We start from the raw sequence: 18,087 nt of genomic DNA, 5'->3' as shown, positions 1-18,087 counted from the left end.
GTAGGGAGTCATTTCCTCATTGCTTATTTTGGTTGACTTTCTTGAAGATTACATGGCTGTTGGTGTGTGGTTTTATTTCTGGGTTCTCTGTTCTGTTTCATTTGGTCTATGTATCTGTTTTTGTATCATTACCATGCTATTAGAACACATTCTTTTTAAGTGCACATGAAATGTGCCAAGATAGATCATACTTTGGACCCCGCCCTACTTAAACCATCTTCCTTTTGGCTCTAATGCCTCCATGCCTCTCCATATTTCTGGCCACCTTTTTCATCTCTTTCTAATGTATAGTCATTTCTTAACAGTTTTTGGCTGTCTTTGCTACCTGTTTTGCTGTTTATCCTTATTTCACATTCCACATTCAGTCTTGTGAACTTCTTTTCAGTTCCTTAAACACAGCATGTTTTCTGATGCCACTAAGGCTTAAAATATGCTGTTGCTGGTTCTTTAATACTCTGTTGCCCTTTTACTGTCTTCCTTTTAGTTGCAGCTTAGACTTGACTTATTCCAGGTATCCTTTCTACCCACCTTCTCATATTAAGTGTCACTTTTGTGTGCTCTCTGGTGCCTTAAATATATTCTATCATAATTATTAAGTTGTGTTGATGTTTAATTGTCACTTTACTTTTCTCTGTGCCCTCCTGGACTCTAAAGTCCCTGAGAGCAGAATTAGGATCTTTTTTTTTTTTTGAAATGTAGTTTTGCTCTGTTGCCCAGGCTAGAGTACAATGGCATTATCTCAGACTGCCACCTCCACCTCCTAGGTTCAACTGATTCTCCTGCCTCAGCATCCCAAGTAGCTGGGATTAAGGTGTATGCCAGCATCCTCAGCTAATTTATTGTATTTTTATTGGAGTCAGGATTTCACCATGTTGGCCAGTCTGGTCTTGAAATCCTGACTTCAAGTGATCTGTGCGCCTTGGCCTTCCAAAGTGCTGGGATTACAGGCATGAGCCACCACATCTGGCCTTTTGTATTCATTTTTTATCCCTCAGGCTTAGTATGGTACATGGCAGATAGCTGGCACTTACTAGTATATATTTATTGAATTAATGAGTGGATGATCTATGGGTGCACTAGTTCCCTTCCCATCTTCTCTCTTCATTCTTCTAACATACTCTTAATCTTTTATAGGTTAGTTATTAAGTCACTTTGGCTTATCTCATTTTTCACATAATTGTGTATGGTAAAATATACATAACCAAATTTACCATTTTTAAGGAGCATTTAGTACATTGACAATAGTATACAACTGTCACCACTGTCTATCTCCAGAACACTTCCTCATCCCAGACAATTTCTGAATTCACTAAATAATAACTTGTCATTCTGTTCCCCCCATCCCAATAGGTTTTCTACTTTGTCTTCTTTTCTCTTTCCCTTCTACTTTTTATCTTTGTGAATTTGCCTATTCTGAGTACCTCATATAAGTGGAATAATATAATACTTATCTTTTTTTTTTTTTTGGTCTGTTTACTCATTTAATATGTTTTCAAGGTTTATCCGTATTGTAGCATGTCAGGAATTCATTCTTTTTTATGACTGAATAATATTCCATTGTATGCCTGTAATCACATTTTTAAAAATCCACCTGTTGATGGACACTTGGGTTATTTCCATCCTTTGGCTACAACTAAGTGTTTGAGTTCTGCTTTCATTCTGAGGGTGAATAAACCCAAGAGTAGAATTACTAGATGATGTCTAACAATGGCTGCCTGTGCTAATTGTTGTGAAGTGTGAAAAAAAATTAGATAACCTTTGACCTTGAACAGTATCATCTGAGGTGGTAAGAGATCTACTTACAGATCAGATGAAGAATGTTGATTTTTATATTACTAGACTATAAGAAGAAATTCAAAAAGACTTTAAGAAGAAAGAGATTAATATTTAAAACATAAGCTTTTTAAAACTGATCTCATCTTCTTTAACACGTTCTACTTTGTTTTGGGAGGAAAGATACAGCAAAAGTGACATAAAGGGCTTTGAGACATGTAAGTTTGGCCCTGTCTTGTTTTACAAAAATCTTCTCTTAAAAAAACAATTGATTTTGGTAGGAGAAATCTTCATCCTTAAGTCTCATGTGATCTTGGCTAGGTTACCTAACCTTCCTCAACTCAGCTTCTTCATCTTCATCTTGATACATGCTTCACAGAGGAACCATGGGAGTCAATAAATATAAAAGCTCTTCAAAAGCATACTTTTCCAAGATTACATTGTAGGCAAATTCAATAATTAGTTGTATGTATTTTTGTGGCTTTTCATATTTTCTTCATTTCTGTAAAAATACTAGCCTTTTTGCCAAGAGCTATTGGAAAAACCTGGCCAGAGTTTCTGATTACATATGACATGACTAAATCTAGCCCTGGTCTCTTATTCACGTGAGTAAATTTTAACAGTTTAACCATATGATCTGTTGTAAGCAAACTTTTAAATACTTCCTGTTTTGCTGTCTACTGACACAGTACCTCTTGCAACAAAGCAAGGATGTTGGTTATATTCCAGTAAAATTTTATATATACCATGATCCTTTTAAAGTGACTCTGATCTTTTTAATAGTCTAGGGTTTCTTCTGTAGCAGATTAAAGAAATCTTGAGGATTATTTAATCACCTCTGAACCCCAGAATAATTAGGATTTAGCATGTTCTGTTCCAAAATGCTTTCATTTATTCCAATCTTTGCTAATCAAGTGTAGCTAATTTTGTGGCCATTATTAATGAGAAAACAAGTGTTTCTGATGTGTTTCTGTGTCCCTTCCTTGTCTGCTAGATATTAGCACCAATCATTTGTCATCAGGCTACACTCAGGACCCAAGCCCAGGAGGCACCTTACTCTCCTGTGCAGTAGCAACACTGCAGATTTGGAGTGGGAGAGCAGCCTTTTCTGCCGAAACAAAGTGGGGCTATGGATCTACCCCCCAGGAGGTGCCATTTGGTTTCCTCTTATTGTCCTCATGCAAGGTGCAAAACAGGGAGCAGGTATTACGAATCATTTCATCTTGTCTCCTCTTTGTGTGGACAGGAGTCTGAGGTCACATGCTGAAAGTCACACAGTGGTATGGTAGCAGAAAGATGAAGATGTGAGACCCAAGGATCCTGAGTCCTCACTACCTTATCCCTTCCAGTGAAAAATACCTCCCTCTGTAAAAAGAGTTAGTTGTGTAGCCAAACTGTCTGTTTAAATACAAGCATCCCTCACTTGTATGCATATGGTAGGCAGAACAGGTTTAAAAATGTCAGATCATCTCAGGCACTGCCTTTAACTCTCTTTGTCCCCAAATCCCTAAAATCTTTGGCACTGAAAGTATTAATGTCATCAAATTCTGAACCTAGGAAAACTGCATCTCTTTCTCTTGTCTGGCCTGGAACATCACAAGAACAGCTCACACCAAAGTTAAAAGATAATTTCGTCAATCACCACTTAATCTCTTGACACTGCTTCTTTCTTAGCATTAATATTTTGCACCTCAGGTCCTTTTTCTTTTTTTTGGAGTCAGGGTCTTACTGACTCATAGGCTGGGGTGCGGTGGTGTGATTATAGCTCACTGCAGCTTCCCTGGGCCCAAGGGGTCCTTCCACCTCAGCCCCTTGAACAACTGGGACAATAGGCATGCACCATCATGCCTGACTAATTTAACTTTTTTGTTTTGTTTTTAGTAGAGATGGCGGTCTTGCTATGTTGCCCAGGCTGGTCTGGAACTTCTGGACTCCCATATTGGCATCCCATAGTATTGGGGTTACAGGCATGAGACTCCATGGCTCTTTAAAAAATACGTAAATAATCTCAAAAGGAATACTGTTTTAGATACTGAGGAATTACTTGGCTTGTAGGGTCTTATCAGCCACCTTTCTTAAAGGGTTGCATTCTTATCCATATTTTATCTTTAATACTAGATCTCTTATATAAACAAAATATTATTAAAAGCAATTTGGGAGAAGGGGCTTGATTTTAGAAAATAAGGGAATCATGTGAAATGAAATTCCTCCTCCTAGTTTTGGACTGTGTGCCTCTCTTGCCAATTTTAAACCTGGCAGTCACACTGGAGTGACAAATTTGTGGAAAGCAAGGGAAGACAGAAAACTGCTGTGAAATAGCAAGGGAAGTACTTTTCCAGCCATATTGGCAGTGCCATTCTGTACTGTCAGTGTGAGAAACATCTGAGAATAAGGATGCTTTTGGCTTCTGCTTTCCTTTCAGTTCCAAATCCTACCTGAATTATAAATGAGAGAATGTAGGATTTTAGGAATATGCACTTGAATTCAGCATCCAGTTATCAGATTAGGGGAGATTTTTCTGAAATTAATAAAATTTAAAAGATGCTTTTTAAAATGTAAAAGATGCTGCTTTCCTTGTGAGTGGTTTGCCAGAGCCCTCCCTTTGTCTACACGTCACTGTATCAGCCTGTCTGGGGGAAATGACCAACTAACATAGGTAGGTGAAGAAGATTGAGCAGTTTTGAAATGAGGAAACTCAGTATCACCACCATTCACATGGGAGTCAGTGTGATATGTTGTATAGCACACTTAAGTTAAAAGTTAGAGGTCAGGTTCTGTCATTTACAAGCTATGTGTCCTGATCCAATCTGCTTAACTTCTCTGGGTCTCATTTTCCATTTTGGTCAAGTGTTGGTAACAGTACCTGCTTTGTCAAGCTTTCAAGTTTGTTTATGCACAAGGTAGCTCTTTGGGAACTGTTACATACTAAATAATTGAGGTAATGATGGTGATGATGATAATTACCACAAAGCCTGGTATAATATCACACAGATAAATTGGAGCTGTTGAGTTTGGTAGTTGAATCTAAGTCAGTAGTTATTGATAGCATTCAATTTGGAGCCTGATTTTTTCAGTATTATATTTAGCCCTATTACGGTGAACCATAATCATTGTTTGCAAGATTTCATGGTGGAGACAGCATTTGAGCTAGCCATTCAAAGATGGCTAAAATTTTGCTAAGGGAAAGTAATGGCTAGAAAGGATGGCATTTCAGACGGTAATAAAATTATAAGCAGAACAGAGAGGCATTATAGTATAAGCTTTGTTCTGGGAGGAATCCAGTTAGGTGGGTTACAAAGGGTGGAATAGTAGAAAATGAGGCCCAAAAAAGTGGCTTGGGGCAAAACTATTAAATGCCATTTCAAAAAGCTAGGACTTGTTACTTAAACTAACTGAAAAAAAAAATGGGAGAGGAGAGAAATGTTGGGACGCGATTCTGAGTTGAGCAAGAAGCCACTGGAAATGGTTGAGCAAAGTGGATATAGGACTTAGCCACAAACGACACATGAAGGGTCTAAGAAAAAGAGTTCCTGTCTTGGAAAACTGGTGCCTGTTTACACTATTAGTAGAGACAAGGAACTTAGGGGAGGAATGGGAGTTAGAATGGGTATTGGTTTTGGTGTCTTTGGGCACATCCTTTTATCCTCTCTGGACTGAAAACAAAGGATTAAATAATTTCTAGGAAATTAGATTTACCTTGAAGTTTCAATGATTCTATAATATAAAACACCAGAGTCCTTGTGATTTTTGTTTAGTGATGGTTAATGGGCATTGTAGTGTATAATGATGATGGACATTAAGATACCCTTGTTTCTTAGAGCCTTTTGGAAGCTGGCTCGTTTTAGAATTAGAACTCTTTTTCCAGAATCAACTTTTCAAAGTTAGTTAAATATTTAACTTGATAAACATGATTTAAGCTTTAACTGTCTGCTATCCTTGAAAGGGTCATGAATTTCCATCTTAAACCAAGACTTTGAAGCTTTCTGTGCTGTCTCACAGGAATCCCCATGATCCAACTTTATGTGACCCGCAGAGGTCTGTTGCCTTTAGGAGTAGACAGGTAGCTGGGCTGTTAGTGGCTAAGTCCTTTTCTCAGAAGTTATGGAGGCTTCTTCTACCTTTAACAGTGCTTTTTTGCTTTGTTGGGGAAGTAACAAGAGTAGTCAAATGCATGACTCTGGAGCCAGAATGCTTGAGTTTCAATCCTGTTTCTCTCTTTAGAGATACTTCCTTGGGCAAGTTTCAACTTCCCTGTGCTTCATTTTCCACATGTGCAAAATGGAGATACCAGCACTTATCTGAGTTTTGTTACTGGTAAATGTGCTTATATACGTGCCTGGCACTGGATGCTACCCAATATCTGTTAAATACTTTAATGGATGATAAAAGGACAGATTTAAGTGGTTTCCCATAGCCAACATTCTAGCTTTCCAGAATATTAAACATAGGCTTTTTCTGTTGTTGTTGTTGTGGTAGTGGTGGCAGTGGTGGTCTTTTTTCTTAAAGAAATAATGCTTTGCCAGAAGGGAAACATTTTTCCCTACTGGCTCCCTACTTCCACCCTTTCTCCCACCCTTCTGTGTAAGTGCCTTGGAGAAACCCTGGTCAACCTTTTCTGTGGTCTGCTCAGCTCCAACAAGAGTCATTGACCAAAGGTTTTGTTGTCATCACTTTAAAAATAGTGTTGTTTTTTCTTTTTTCTGAGATGGAATCTCGCTGTGTCGCCAGGCTGGAGTGCAGTGTCGCCAGGCTGGAGTGCAGTGGCGCAATCTTGGCTCACTGCAACCTCTGACTCCCTGGTTCAAGTGGTTCTCCTCCCTTAGCCTCCTGAGTAGCTGGGATTACAGGAACATACCACCATGCCCAGCTAATTTTTGTATTTTTTGTAGAGACAGGGTTTCACCATGTTGGCCAGGATGGTCTTGATCTCCTGACCTCGTGACCCACTCACCTCGGCCTCCCAAAGTGCTGGGATTGCAGGCATGAGCCACTGAGCCCAGCCAGGTTATTTTTTCTTTAATGGAATTCAACTAATTGAAGCATAACACATGCATGAACACCATGGAAAGGTGCTTTTGAATCTTTCCATTTGTTCTCTCTAGTATTGACTTTTGCTTTTACAGTCCCTGCTAATGTGTTGAAATCTTACCATATACAGATGTAAATTATGAACCAAGAAGTCATCTATGCATAGTCAATAATAGGTTGATTTCTCATTCAGAGTTCCTCATGCCAGTGGGGTAACATTCACATTTCATCCATAAGTTGGACCGTTAACAGAAGTTCTAGGACTGCTACTGTCTGTATTTTTGTCCTTCAGCGTATCCCAGAGTAAACTTACTCTTAAAATGTGTTTGTTGAACCTTTGGGTTCCTTCTTATGGTTGATATTTGGTTGATATTAAGCCTTTCTTATACTCTTACAAGACAAAATGGTGGGGGGAAAAAAGGCAACCCCAAAGGTTTTTATCTGTTCAGGTATCTAGTATTTTTCTAATTTAGCCCTAATGAAGTTTCTTCAAGTAATTAATCAGCTGTTTTTCTGCCTCTAAACTGGCTAATATTGTAGCCTTCAATTGTACCCTTAAAGCCCATTTGTGACTTTGATGTATGGTGTCTACTATATGTGGAAAAGGAGCAGAATCAGTATGAAGATAACATAATATCTCTTCTTATTTTTTTTTTTTTTTTGAGACAGTCTTACTCTGTCACCCAGGCTGGAGTGCAGTGGTACGATCTTGGCTCACTGCAGTCTCTGCCTCCCAGGTTCAAGCTATTCTTCTGCCTCAGCCTCTCGAGTAGCTGGGATTACAGGTGTGTGCCACCACACCTGCCTAATATTTTTGTATGTTTCATAGAGACGGGGTTTCACCGTATTAGCCAGGATGGTCTTGACGTGATCCGCCCGTCTTGCCCTCCCAAAATGCTGGGATTACAGGCTTGAGCAACTGCACCCAACCTGTAATATCTCTAAAAACAGAACTTTCTGTACTGGTCAGAATTTCCATCACCTCATTATTAATGAGAAAGATGCAGTTCTTTAGCTACCGTGAAAGTCAAACACGTCCTGAGCATTTTGGAAAAAAGACATACATGTTAGAAAATCCCAAAATGGATGAGTCAGCCTGACTGACCCCACATTGGCTCCGTTTTGTATGCTAGCCAAATCCTGTTTCTGACTTTCCTGAGATAGCCCTGGACATGCTTCTGTATCACAGGACTTGCTCTCTAGTGCCTTTGCTACTTCCTTCAGGTATATTCCTAGGAAAGACTGGCAGTGGGGTTTGCTGTTTGCCAGCACTCCTGCCAGTGTGGGGTTTAGGGTTAGGGGGTTAGGCTCCCAGGCTCTCTGCTCTCTATTTGGGGAGGCAGGGACAGTAACAGCACCTAACAAGTAGGGATAATCACATTGTGTGCAGAAGCCTGGTGGGGCTTTGTAAATCCAAATTTCTAACAGTCTCCAGTGTAATGCTCTTTAACAGAAGCTGTCCATAACCCTGAATCATTTGAGCTCAGCCAGTATAAAAATACAAACCTTTCCAATGCAAGACAAAGAAAAAAAAAATCCAAACCTGCTTTTATGTCTAAACAGTTAGGAGTATAGAAGGGTTGGCTTCCTTTGAAAAGTCAGGATGATAGCTTCATCTCATTCTAGGCTTTGTGATTAATTATGACCTGCAAAAGGGTCTACTACTCTAGCAGGAACTTTGAATTGCCTATATACATTTCTGTCTGGTTAGCAGGCAGAGGAAGTATCATTGACGTTTGTCTCTCTGGCTTAGGTACTCTCTCATTTACCTTGTCATTTGTTGTTTCATTTTCCCTGATCTCTGGTGTGATAATGTACAGCAAGGCTGAAAACTGCAGGGCTACATGTACACTTGTAGGTACCTATGCTGTGATTAGCAAAAGGCCAGAAAGCCAGTTTTCTAGTGAAATTGGCTAATATTCTAAGAAAAGTTTTCATTGAGGAAGAGAACGGTTGGTCAGGGGAAGGTGGAACTTAAAGGAAGATGGAATATTCTGAACTCAGATTCCTGGATTAGCCATTTAAAAGTTTCATGGGAAGAAAAAAAGCAACCTCAAAGGTTTTTATCCTTTCAGTTATCCAAACATCTTTATTCTAGAAAGTTTCTGCTTGATGGTAAAATAAAGTTAAGACCTTATAGCAAGTCTCAGACTCGCCATACCTGTTTCTTACTTAACAGTAGTCTACCTTAAGCAGTAGGTGTCAATTTAGTGGAAATGTAAGGGTATTGATGTGTCGTGGAGGGTTCTCTGAACTTGGAGGTGAAAATTTAAAGCTTAAATCTCAACTTCGCTTCTAACATTGTAACTTTTGAGTGTTTTTTAACCACTGTCTCCTGTTTGTATCAGCATAAGGTATAGGTAATAAAACCTGCCTCACAGGAGTGTTGTGAGAATTGAATGAAATAATGTATGTGAAAATACCAAGTACAATGCTTGCTTAGAAAGTAGAATTTCATTTTGCCACCCGCCGCTCCCCACCTCCCAACCCCCCAATAATTGGCAGGGCAGGGGGAGGCGGTATATTCATCCATCAATATTATAGATGCAGTTGTTCTGAGATTTTTTGCTTTTAGGCAAAACCTTCTATAGAAGACTATATTATATATACATTAACTCCTGAAGAATCAATTATAATCTCAGCAACCTTGCTCTTTGACCGTTCATTCTACTTGGAGAAGTTAATGAGAACTGATAATAAGAGTGCTAATGCAATTGGAAGACTTTTTTTTTTTTCTTTAAACAAAGTAAGGGATACATTTTTAAATAAAACATTGCATTTTAGTAAAAAACACAGATTATGAGAACACATTGAGTAGAGCATCATCATATTGATTCGAAGAACAAAAAGTATGGTGGAGAGATTTTGTCACCATGCACATCCAGTGTGCATGAGTTAAAAAGAATTTTGCTCTTATAGAAACTTAAATGTTATTTAAATATGTGTCACATGTAAATAATAACCTAATGAGAGCAATATAGAGGGAGAAATATATAAGCAAGGGAAAGTGGGTGGTGGTGGTGGTGTCTTTTTTCCCATCTGTTTCGGTACTTGGGTCTTTTCTAACCTATGGTGTTCTGTTTCTGCTAGTCCCTCTGCCCACCTGGCTAGAGTTCTTAAAGTTTCTGCTTTTTCATCACTCAAATACCTATCTCAAGTTCTAGCTACTTTTGTGTGCAGTGTGTAATAATAGCTGCTGTTCTCCTGATCTAGATTTTGTTGCTCTGCCTAACTCCATGCCATCATTTATTTCTCCCTTTGTGATCTTTTGCTCTATAGTCAAGTGTCCTTTTAGAACAAACTTCTTGGGATGGACATAGTCTAATGAGTTCATTGCTGATGAAGTCTTATTTTTCCTGTGCATTGGTTAGTGCAGTAAGCAAGGCTCCGTAACTGCTTGTCTAAGTGCACTAAAAAGTAATAGTGTTGTGTCACCTTAACAGCTTTCGGGTTTTGCTTATTGCTTCTTTTGTCTTTGATCACATGCATGTTTTTATATAGTTGCAGTTATTTTATTATAGTGCTTTTTCTGTCATAAACACTTTCCATATGTATTTGTGGTACTCAAATTATAGCATAACAGTTACATAATTTTATATATCACAGTTTTTCCTCTTGTTAGGTTGTATCTAGTTTTGGATTTTGGTTTGTTAGTTTGTTCATTTTTGTTTTTTAAGGTAAGCAGCAAAATGAACATCTTTATATGTAATGTTATTTCCCTAAGAGAAATTTCCAGGAGATTGATCCCAGGGTAAGAAGCTATGAACATTTTAATGGCTCTTGCCTTATAATGTCATATTTTGCTTTTTAACATTTAACAAAGAACATTCTTATGCCCTTACATTCAGATGGGTCTTATTGTGAGGAAAGGACTAACATAAGTCCCATCTAGAAGTGAGTAGCTTTGCCTATTAAAAACTAGAACGAAATATCCACTGTATTGGGCTATTCACTCCGTAAACCCTGGCTTGGCTACATGTGTGTGATGTGTTTCAAGTCTGGCACAAAGCCACCAAACACATTTTTGGTGAGTTGGTTTTAACCTCCTCATATCAGATGTGAATGCTCAAGTTGGAGCTTTCATTATAGTTTTTGTGCTGGTAGGATGTTGTAGGAATACACTGGGTTGGCTGTGTATTCTTAGTCACTTTAAAAAAAATCTCCTTGTGTGTCTGTTATGACTTTCTGTTCCTTAGCAAAAATAAAATCATCAAACAAGATGAAGTCTGACATAGCCAAGACCGTCTACTTGAACCTTCTGTCAGTACTATTCGTTTAAGTATTGTAAGTTTCCATGGTTCATGTTATCGTAAGATATCTTGCGAAATGAATCCTTGTGGACCCTACTCTGGGCTAACACTTTGTGACTTACTTTTTACAGTGAACATAAAGATTCTGAAAAGAAACACAAAGAGAAAGAGAAAACCAAACACAAAGATGGAAGCTCAGAAAAGCATAAAGACAAACACAAAGACAGAGACAAGGAAAAACGAAAAGAGGAAAAGGTACAGAGTCTTCTAGTGGGGGAGGAAGGGACATGGATACACTTTTGTTTGTTTACCTTTGAAAGCAGATATCTTCATTGCATAGTAAGATCCCTTGGCCTTGAAGTGGAAAAGTCTCTTGTCAGGAGAATTTAGAGCAAACTTTAGTCTTAAAACTATAAAAACTAAGCCCTTTACTGCCGTGTTTCTCACAGTATCAGATCTGTCCATATCGTTACCTTTTTAACTTTATATTGCCAATGGATATATTGAGAATGCATTAGGGAAAATTGTTTTTGGGAGAAGGCCTAATGCCTTGTTGTTCATTGAAAGTTCTTCCCGAGTGAAAATTTAGTGATGCTGGTACCCTTTGTGGCTTTTGGTTCCAGCATAACCAGTGCAAGCCTTCTAAAAATGACTAGGCTCATCTGGCTGAGAATGAATAGTACTCTGTGCAGAGTTTTAAAAAGAGAATTTTTATTTTAGATTTGAAAAAGTAATTTTTGTACTTGGTAAATTCAGATACTATGAAATAAGGAATGAGGTGAAGAAGACTCTCTCTTCACCCTTCCTTCAGAGATAATCTGTGTGTGTGTATTTCCCTTTGTGTGTATATATGAAGATTTTTTCGAAAGGTAAAGCTTCTGACAAGTCTAGAAAGTGGGAAGTTGAAGGGGAGGGAGGACATGAGTATACTTTGCCTAAGTCAGAGAAGGCAGGACATAGACTATTGGTTTTTTGTTTGTTTTTTAAATAAAGACGGGGGTTACTATGTTGGCCAGACTACTCTCGAACTCGTGGGCTCTAGCAGTCCTCCCACCTCATCCTCCCAAAATGTTGGGATTACAGGCATGAGCAATCACATTTGGCCCAGTTACATGTTTTGTTTGGTTGGTTTTTGCTTTTGTTTCCTCTCTGCACTGCCAATGGCAAATCCTTGAGTAATGGAACATATTTATTGGGGAAAAGAGGCCTGCCATCACTTAAAGGTAAAAAGCCAACATTTTGACGAGAAACTTTCTCAATGAGTTGGACAGTTTCATGCAGAAGAATTGTTAAAAACAAGTTTTGGAAAAACGTCAGGACCTGTAGTTCATCTTTTCAGTTTTGCTAACATAAGAGGAGCCAGCCTGGAATCATGATGTCCCAAGACTTGATGCTACGTATTCTCAAAATGAGGTTTCTTCAAATTTAGTCCTTTCAAGATACTAGTCAGTTACTGTTGTTTTACTTTTCAGGTTCGCGCCTCTGGGGATGCAAAAATAAAGAAGGAGAAGGAAAATGGCTTCTCTAGGTAAGACTTCGCTGCTGCGTGGGCTTCCCTTTCTCAGTGTGCAACAGGCCAGCTGCCTGTGTTGTAGTGTTGTCTGAGTTTATCCCAAACACACTGACCTGGCCATCTTGATGATTCCCAGAAAGTCAGCAGTGAAAAGACTTGGTCTAAGCCAACCTGAGCCTTTCTACAGTGCCATTTAGTGAGACTGACCAGCACATTTTCTAGAACGTTGTTTTGAATAGAGAAGGTTGACAGGAGAGATTTTAAAAATTCAGATTCGATTTGCGTTTCACAAAGTTTGTCTGTTAGAGTTATTCAGTTTACTGTTTTTTTGTTTCGTTCTGTTTTTTAGTATATTCACAAGGTATTACAGCCTCTTCACTAATTCTAGAACGTTTTCATCTCTCTAAAAAGAAACTTCATATTCAGTAGAGATTATGGCATTTTCTGAAAAATCACTTAGTCTGAATTTTTCCTTAGTAATATTGAGAGGCTTATATCTAAAAGGCCATTTGACTTAGAGGTTAGGGATGAGTGTAGATTTGGGTAAAAATATGTTATCTCTTTTCTAGAAGGAGAGGAAAATGCACACAATCTAGAGGTTATTTCCTGTACTGTTTTTTCTGTTATAATTTTGTTTTCCTCAGCCTCAATTTCCTAAAATAAACCCAAAGATCCCCTCTAGTTTCAGAACACTAGATGTTTATTGTTATATATTCTCACTTCACTGAATGTCAAAATGGATTTATTAGAAATGGTTGGAAGTGTTTGCATTATTTACTAGGACAAAACATTTTGAGAGTTTTACTTCCTTGAATCTTTGAACTTTCAGTTTCATTTGTTAAAATTGTTAACAATTGTTCCTGGTACTTCGGATCCTTTAGACAAGGAGAAGCAGGTGCCCTCTTCAGGTATGTTTCATAACTGTTCTAGGAATGCAGAATAATAAAATTCAGAAAACATTAGAGCTGCAAGCCACCCTAGGAATTTTGATTTCTGAGATAAAGTGACCGAGGCACTGCAGGGATAATCTCTGCCAAGAGACTGCCTTGGACTTTTATTAAACTGATATGAATAAACTCTTTGGACTTGGTGCTTAGTCATGAGTTCATTTTCAGACTTTTTGCGTTAGAAGATTAGGAACACAGCTCTCTTTGAGGTGGTGGTCTCTATGTTCACTTTGCTGGACTGCTTGCTGGCTTGTGTGTATGTCTTTGTAGAAAATCCAGATGCTTCACTGGAATACAGTTTTCTGGTAAATTGTTTTAGGACTTCTTCCTTCAGACCTAGTAACCCTTCCCACATGTTTTTGTCTTCAGCGTGACAAACTTAGGATCTAGCATTTACTTAACTAGTTGGGTAAATGGCAGGGTTTCTATCCTTCAGGACCCTAGGGTCTGTGTCAGTAATTCAGGTGGGAGGGGGAACAGCTGTAGAAGTTGGCATTTGGTTACTATGCTAAAATAGGATAAGTTCTTCAAACATTCAAATTCTATCACAAGCAAGGGGACCCATTATGCTTTTTTTGGTTGGAGGTACTCTTAAAACCCTGTGAATATACTTTGCAGCCGAGTCTGGATTCTTAATCCTTGGATCCCTCCACAGGGGGCAGCTGCATGTAAGGAGGCCATTTCTTGTAGTGAGTTAAGGCGGTGAGGTTCTCAAGAGATGTGCCAGACCAGGGAGCATCCCGTGGCTGCAATGATTGCTGGGTTCTGTGGTATTTTTTACTTGTTCCTTCTCCGTTTTGGTTCAAGATAGTTGTCTCAAAGGGTTGTCTTTTTATATTCATACTTAGAAGATCTTAAATAATAGGGAGACACTCTTCTACATACAAAGAAAACCTAAGTTAGGACGTTGAACAATGAATAGATTTGGCATAAGATACCCTCTGTTTATTCTTAACACATGCCTTTCTTTTATTGTAACATTGTCAGCTTGGTTATTTTTCCATGTAATTGGATATACATGTACATTATTGCCAGATTTTTAGAGCTTTAAGGTACTAAGTTGGGGAAATCAATTTTTATTCCTTTCCTTATAAAAGCTGTACTTTAGCTTTTGGAGTACTAGAACAATTAGTTCAGATTGTGGGGTTAAATATATGGTAGATTTCTCATGTAAGGCAAGAAAACAACTTAGCTTTATTCTTGGAGTGGTTTGTGCCATGCTGGCAAAGATAGCTAAGAAATACTGAGAAAGAATTCTGACTTAGAATAAGGAATCTTGATCCCAAATCCTGATATCCATTCGTATGTACAGTGAGGACAAATAGTATCTACTTCACAGGTTTGCAGTGAGAAAACGTGCTCACAGAAGATCTTTATAATATGTATGTGGTTATCCTTATTTATATTAGCTTCTTTTCAATGAGATGACATATTCCTTCTTTGTATTAATATAATACAGATGTTCTAGCACTCAGTGACCAGCAATTTATTTTTCTCTTCAGTCCACCACAAATTAAAGATGAACCTGAAGATGATGGCTATTTTGTTCCTCCTAAAGAGGATATAAAGCCATTAAAGAGACCTCGAGATGAGGACGAGTGAGTATTTTCTTAAAACTTTGACTTTTGAAAACAAATAGGAGGGGTTTAAAGAATAAATGTGATGTGTTTCTTTATAGTTCATAGAGAAACTTGCATTAATTGCCTTTTCATTTGGAATTTGTGATTAATGGACTGATTTCTCTTTGAATTATGAGAAGTAGGGTTTGCTAAACAATTAAATAGTATACCCAATGCTTACGTGAAGATTACATAAATTTTTCTTACTGTAAAAGCAATAGATATTTATTGTAGAAATTTCAAATACAGAATTCATGAAGAATAAGTTATTTAAGTTATTTAAAATTTCTCATTGCCTACCACAGATAAAGTAGTTTCTCTCAGACCTATTACTGTCAATACATTCTAAGTGAAGTTTCAGTGTGTAAAAATAATAAAACTGCTCATAAAACAGTTGAGGCTTACATGTACCTCTTTCCCAGATTCAGTGAGATTAAATTATATTCATTATTTTCACTCTTGCATAGCTTATCATGCTATTATTATAGTAGAAATTGGATGGAAAGGGAGAAGGGGAATACTTAGTGAAGTCATATTTGTAGTCATTCAATATAGAATTTCTTTTCTCCACATTCCAGTGAGTTACTACCATGTGATAGCTAGTGTGCTGTGTGTTTGGTTCCCAGACTTTTATCTTTCATTTTTATCTTATTTTTATCCCAAACTTTCATTTTATAATGGTATTTATTTCTGCATATATCCCCCCACCCTATTTTGCTTCCAGGCCTGTGTAAGTGGTTTGTTTTGTTCTATATAGGGCTATAACTATTAGTCATTGGTCTGTCCTTCATTATTTTCTCCACTTCTGTTACTCTCAACCGTAGAATGCCCAGCCAAGAATAACAGCAGTTACTCCTGCCATCGAGGCTTCCAAGAGTTTGTAGGTCTCCGATGAGTGAGAACTCTTGAGTCATAATTATGTTAACTGCATATTCATGTTCCCCTTTCTAGTGCTGATTATAAACCTAAGAAAATTAAAACAGAAGATATCAAGAAGGAGAAGAAAAGAAAACTAGAGGAAGAAGAGGTTTGTAAAGAGACTTAGGCCCTTTGGGGATTGAGTTTGGAAGTGGGAGTTTTCCAGTAAGCAACTTCTTAAGACAAAAGAGTTTTAGGTATTTATTGGCTTGTTTGTTGTAGTAGTAACCTTAGGGGAAAAAATTTAATAAGTGGTGGCTGTGGCACTGGTAGTTTTAAGATCTCTATGAATCCCTACAGTGTCTTAAGTTAACCACAACCAGCAGTAATTCTGCTTTCATAGGCTTCCTGGGTGTCTGTCTACCCACAGCTATGCTGCCAACAGATGTTCTTCCAAAAACTATGTCATTTTTATATATACAGAGATAGTGTTAACAAGAAACCACATTTTGGCTTACAACCCTGAAGAATTTTTTTAGTGCTCTCTTAATATCTAACAAAGCATGCTTATCATTCACTTTGGGTAACAATTCCTATCTAAAGTTCTTTATTGGGTGACCCTTTGACATATAATTGACACCTAAACTCTTTATCGCAGCTCCTCCCAATCTGGTCCCTGCATCTTGTGCCTCTCTTCATCTTGTGCCTCTTCTCTAGCTTATTTGTACCAGTCATACTGGCTTCCTTTCTTTCTTTTCCACACCAAATTCTTTCATACTTCCAAGCTTTATGTAGCACATGCTGTTCCTCTCTCTGGAACACACATGCCCCCTTCTTTATCACTCTTGGCCTATAACCTTCCTCAAAAAGCTTAGTTCAGTTTAAGTGCTTTCCTAAATGTTCTTGGTGGTGCTTGTGGTAGATTGAAAATAGAATCATATGCTTCCTCCTTTTTACACTTTTGAGCAGATATTTCAAGAAAAGATGTCAGAAATTCATAGGGGTCTTAATGATGCACTTTCCTAAGAGAAGAAGGGGTTGGGTGAGTTCTTAGCTCTTATGCTGCATTTGAGGTTAGCCACTGTCATGGGCAAAATGGGTTCACAAATGTAAAGTGGATAGGTTGAAGTACCAGCAGTAAAGAGAGTGATAGTGAAGGGGCCGCAAGTCGTAAGAACATCAGCTATCATAATAGTAGAAGGATGTTAATAATCACAATTAAATGTAATAGGTACTTACCATATGCCAAGCACTATTCTACATTTTTTATATATGTATCATTTCATTCAATCCTTACAACCTGAAAAGATTGTTATATCCCTATTATCATCTCCATTTTGCAGATGCAGAAATGGAATATAGAAATATTCAGTCATTTGCCTGAGATCAGCTACTAAGGTGGTAAAGCCGGTATTTGACCCCATGCAGTCTGACTTCAGAGCCAGCAGCCAGCACACTAGCTACTGTATTATCTTACCTCCCCTGGGACTTTGCTGATCCTCTAACTCCACAAGGAGGGAGAAGAAAGGTCTTTAATGAAATCACATGAAGACTATTAGTGAGTTGAGCCATAGAGATGATCAGGTCCTGAATTTAGAAGATTGTAGTTTTTTGTCAACTAGTCTGTTCTTGGCTGAAGTTCAAGTTACTAAACACTAATTCAAGGAATTGAGAGTGAAATGTTAAGTAGTGATTATGGTAGCCAGTCACTCCTCTTCTATGTACCTAATCAGTACAGACTAGTCAGTAAAGGAAAATAAAACTTGAGCTCTCCAAGTATTTTTTGTTTTATGTTTTATTTCATTTATGCAAAAATAATACTCTGAGCTTGTTAAGCCATTGGGAAAAAAGAACAGTTGACTTCATTTTTTATTATTCTATTTAGCAACCCTACTACATAGGAGGAAAAAATGCTGGCTGAAAGATTCTGAATTAATTATAGTCTTACTGTGGCAGGGACCCCAGATGGCAGAATCCATCATTAAACCTCACTTTCCAACTATAGTTTTTTTGTTGTTTTTTTTTTTTTTTTTTTTGGTCTCTTGTTTCTGAGAATTGTTCTGAGGTCTCTCAGTGACTGATTATCCCAATTTGAGACC

At 37.9% G+C, this 18,087-nt stretch overlaps 1 protein-coding gene and 1 long non-coding RNA gene across 2 annotated transcripts in view; one reads left to right on the top strand and one right to left on the bottom strand.

The window, feature by feature from the left end:
* The window catches only part of TOP1 (DNA topoisomerase I), a 95,152-nt gene that overhangs the window by 36,385 nt on the left and 40,680 nt on the right, over positions 1–18,087 (top strand). The window contains exons 4-7 of the mRNA XM_032294939.1: positions 11,183–11,306; positions 12,524–12,579; positions 15,014–15,109; positions 16,082–16,157. Coding sequence (XP_032150830.1) covers positions 11,183–11,306; positions 12,524–12,579; positions 15,014–15,109; positions 16,082–16,157 — 352 coding nt within the window. The remainder of the gene's footprint in view (positions 1–11,182; positions 11,307–12,523; positions 12,580–15,013; positions 15,110–16,081; positions 16,158–18,087) is intronic.
* Positions 377–17,074, bottom strand: LOC116562678. The gene is made up of 3 exons (XR_004274052.1): positions 16,946–17,074; positions 5,150–5,161; positions 377–388 (listed from the first exon to the last, which is right to left on the bottom strand). It is a non-coding gene; the product is annotated as an uncharacterized LOC116562678 (long non-coding RNA).

The sequence above is a fragment of the Sapajus apella genome, unplaced genomic scaffold (genome assembly GCF_009761245.1).
Source record: "Sapajus apella isolate SASKATOON/1434 unplaced genomic scaffold, GSC_monkey_1.0 scaffold33, whole genome shotgun sequence".
In the NCBI taxonomy this organism is placed as follows: Eukaryota; Metazoa; Chordata; class Mammalia; order Primates; family Cebidae; genus Sapajus; species Sapajus apella.
This window is presented reverse-complemented; position numbering and strand designations above follow the sequence as displayed.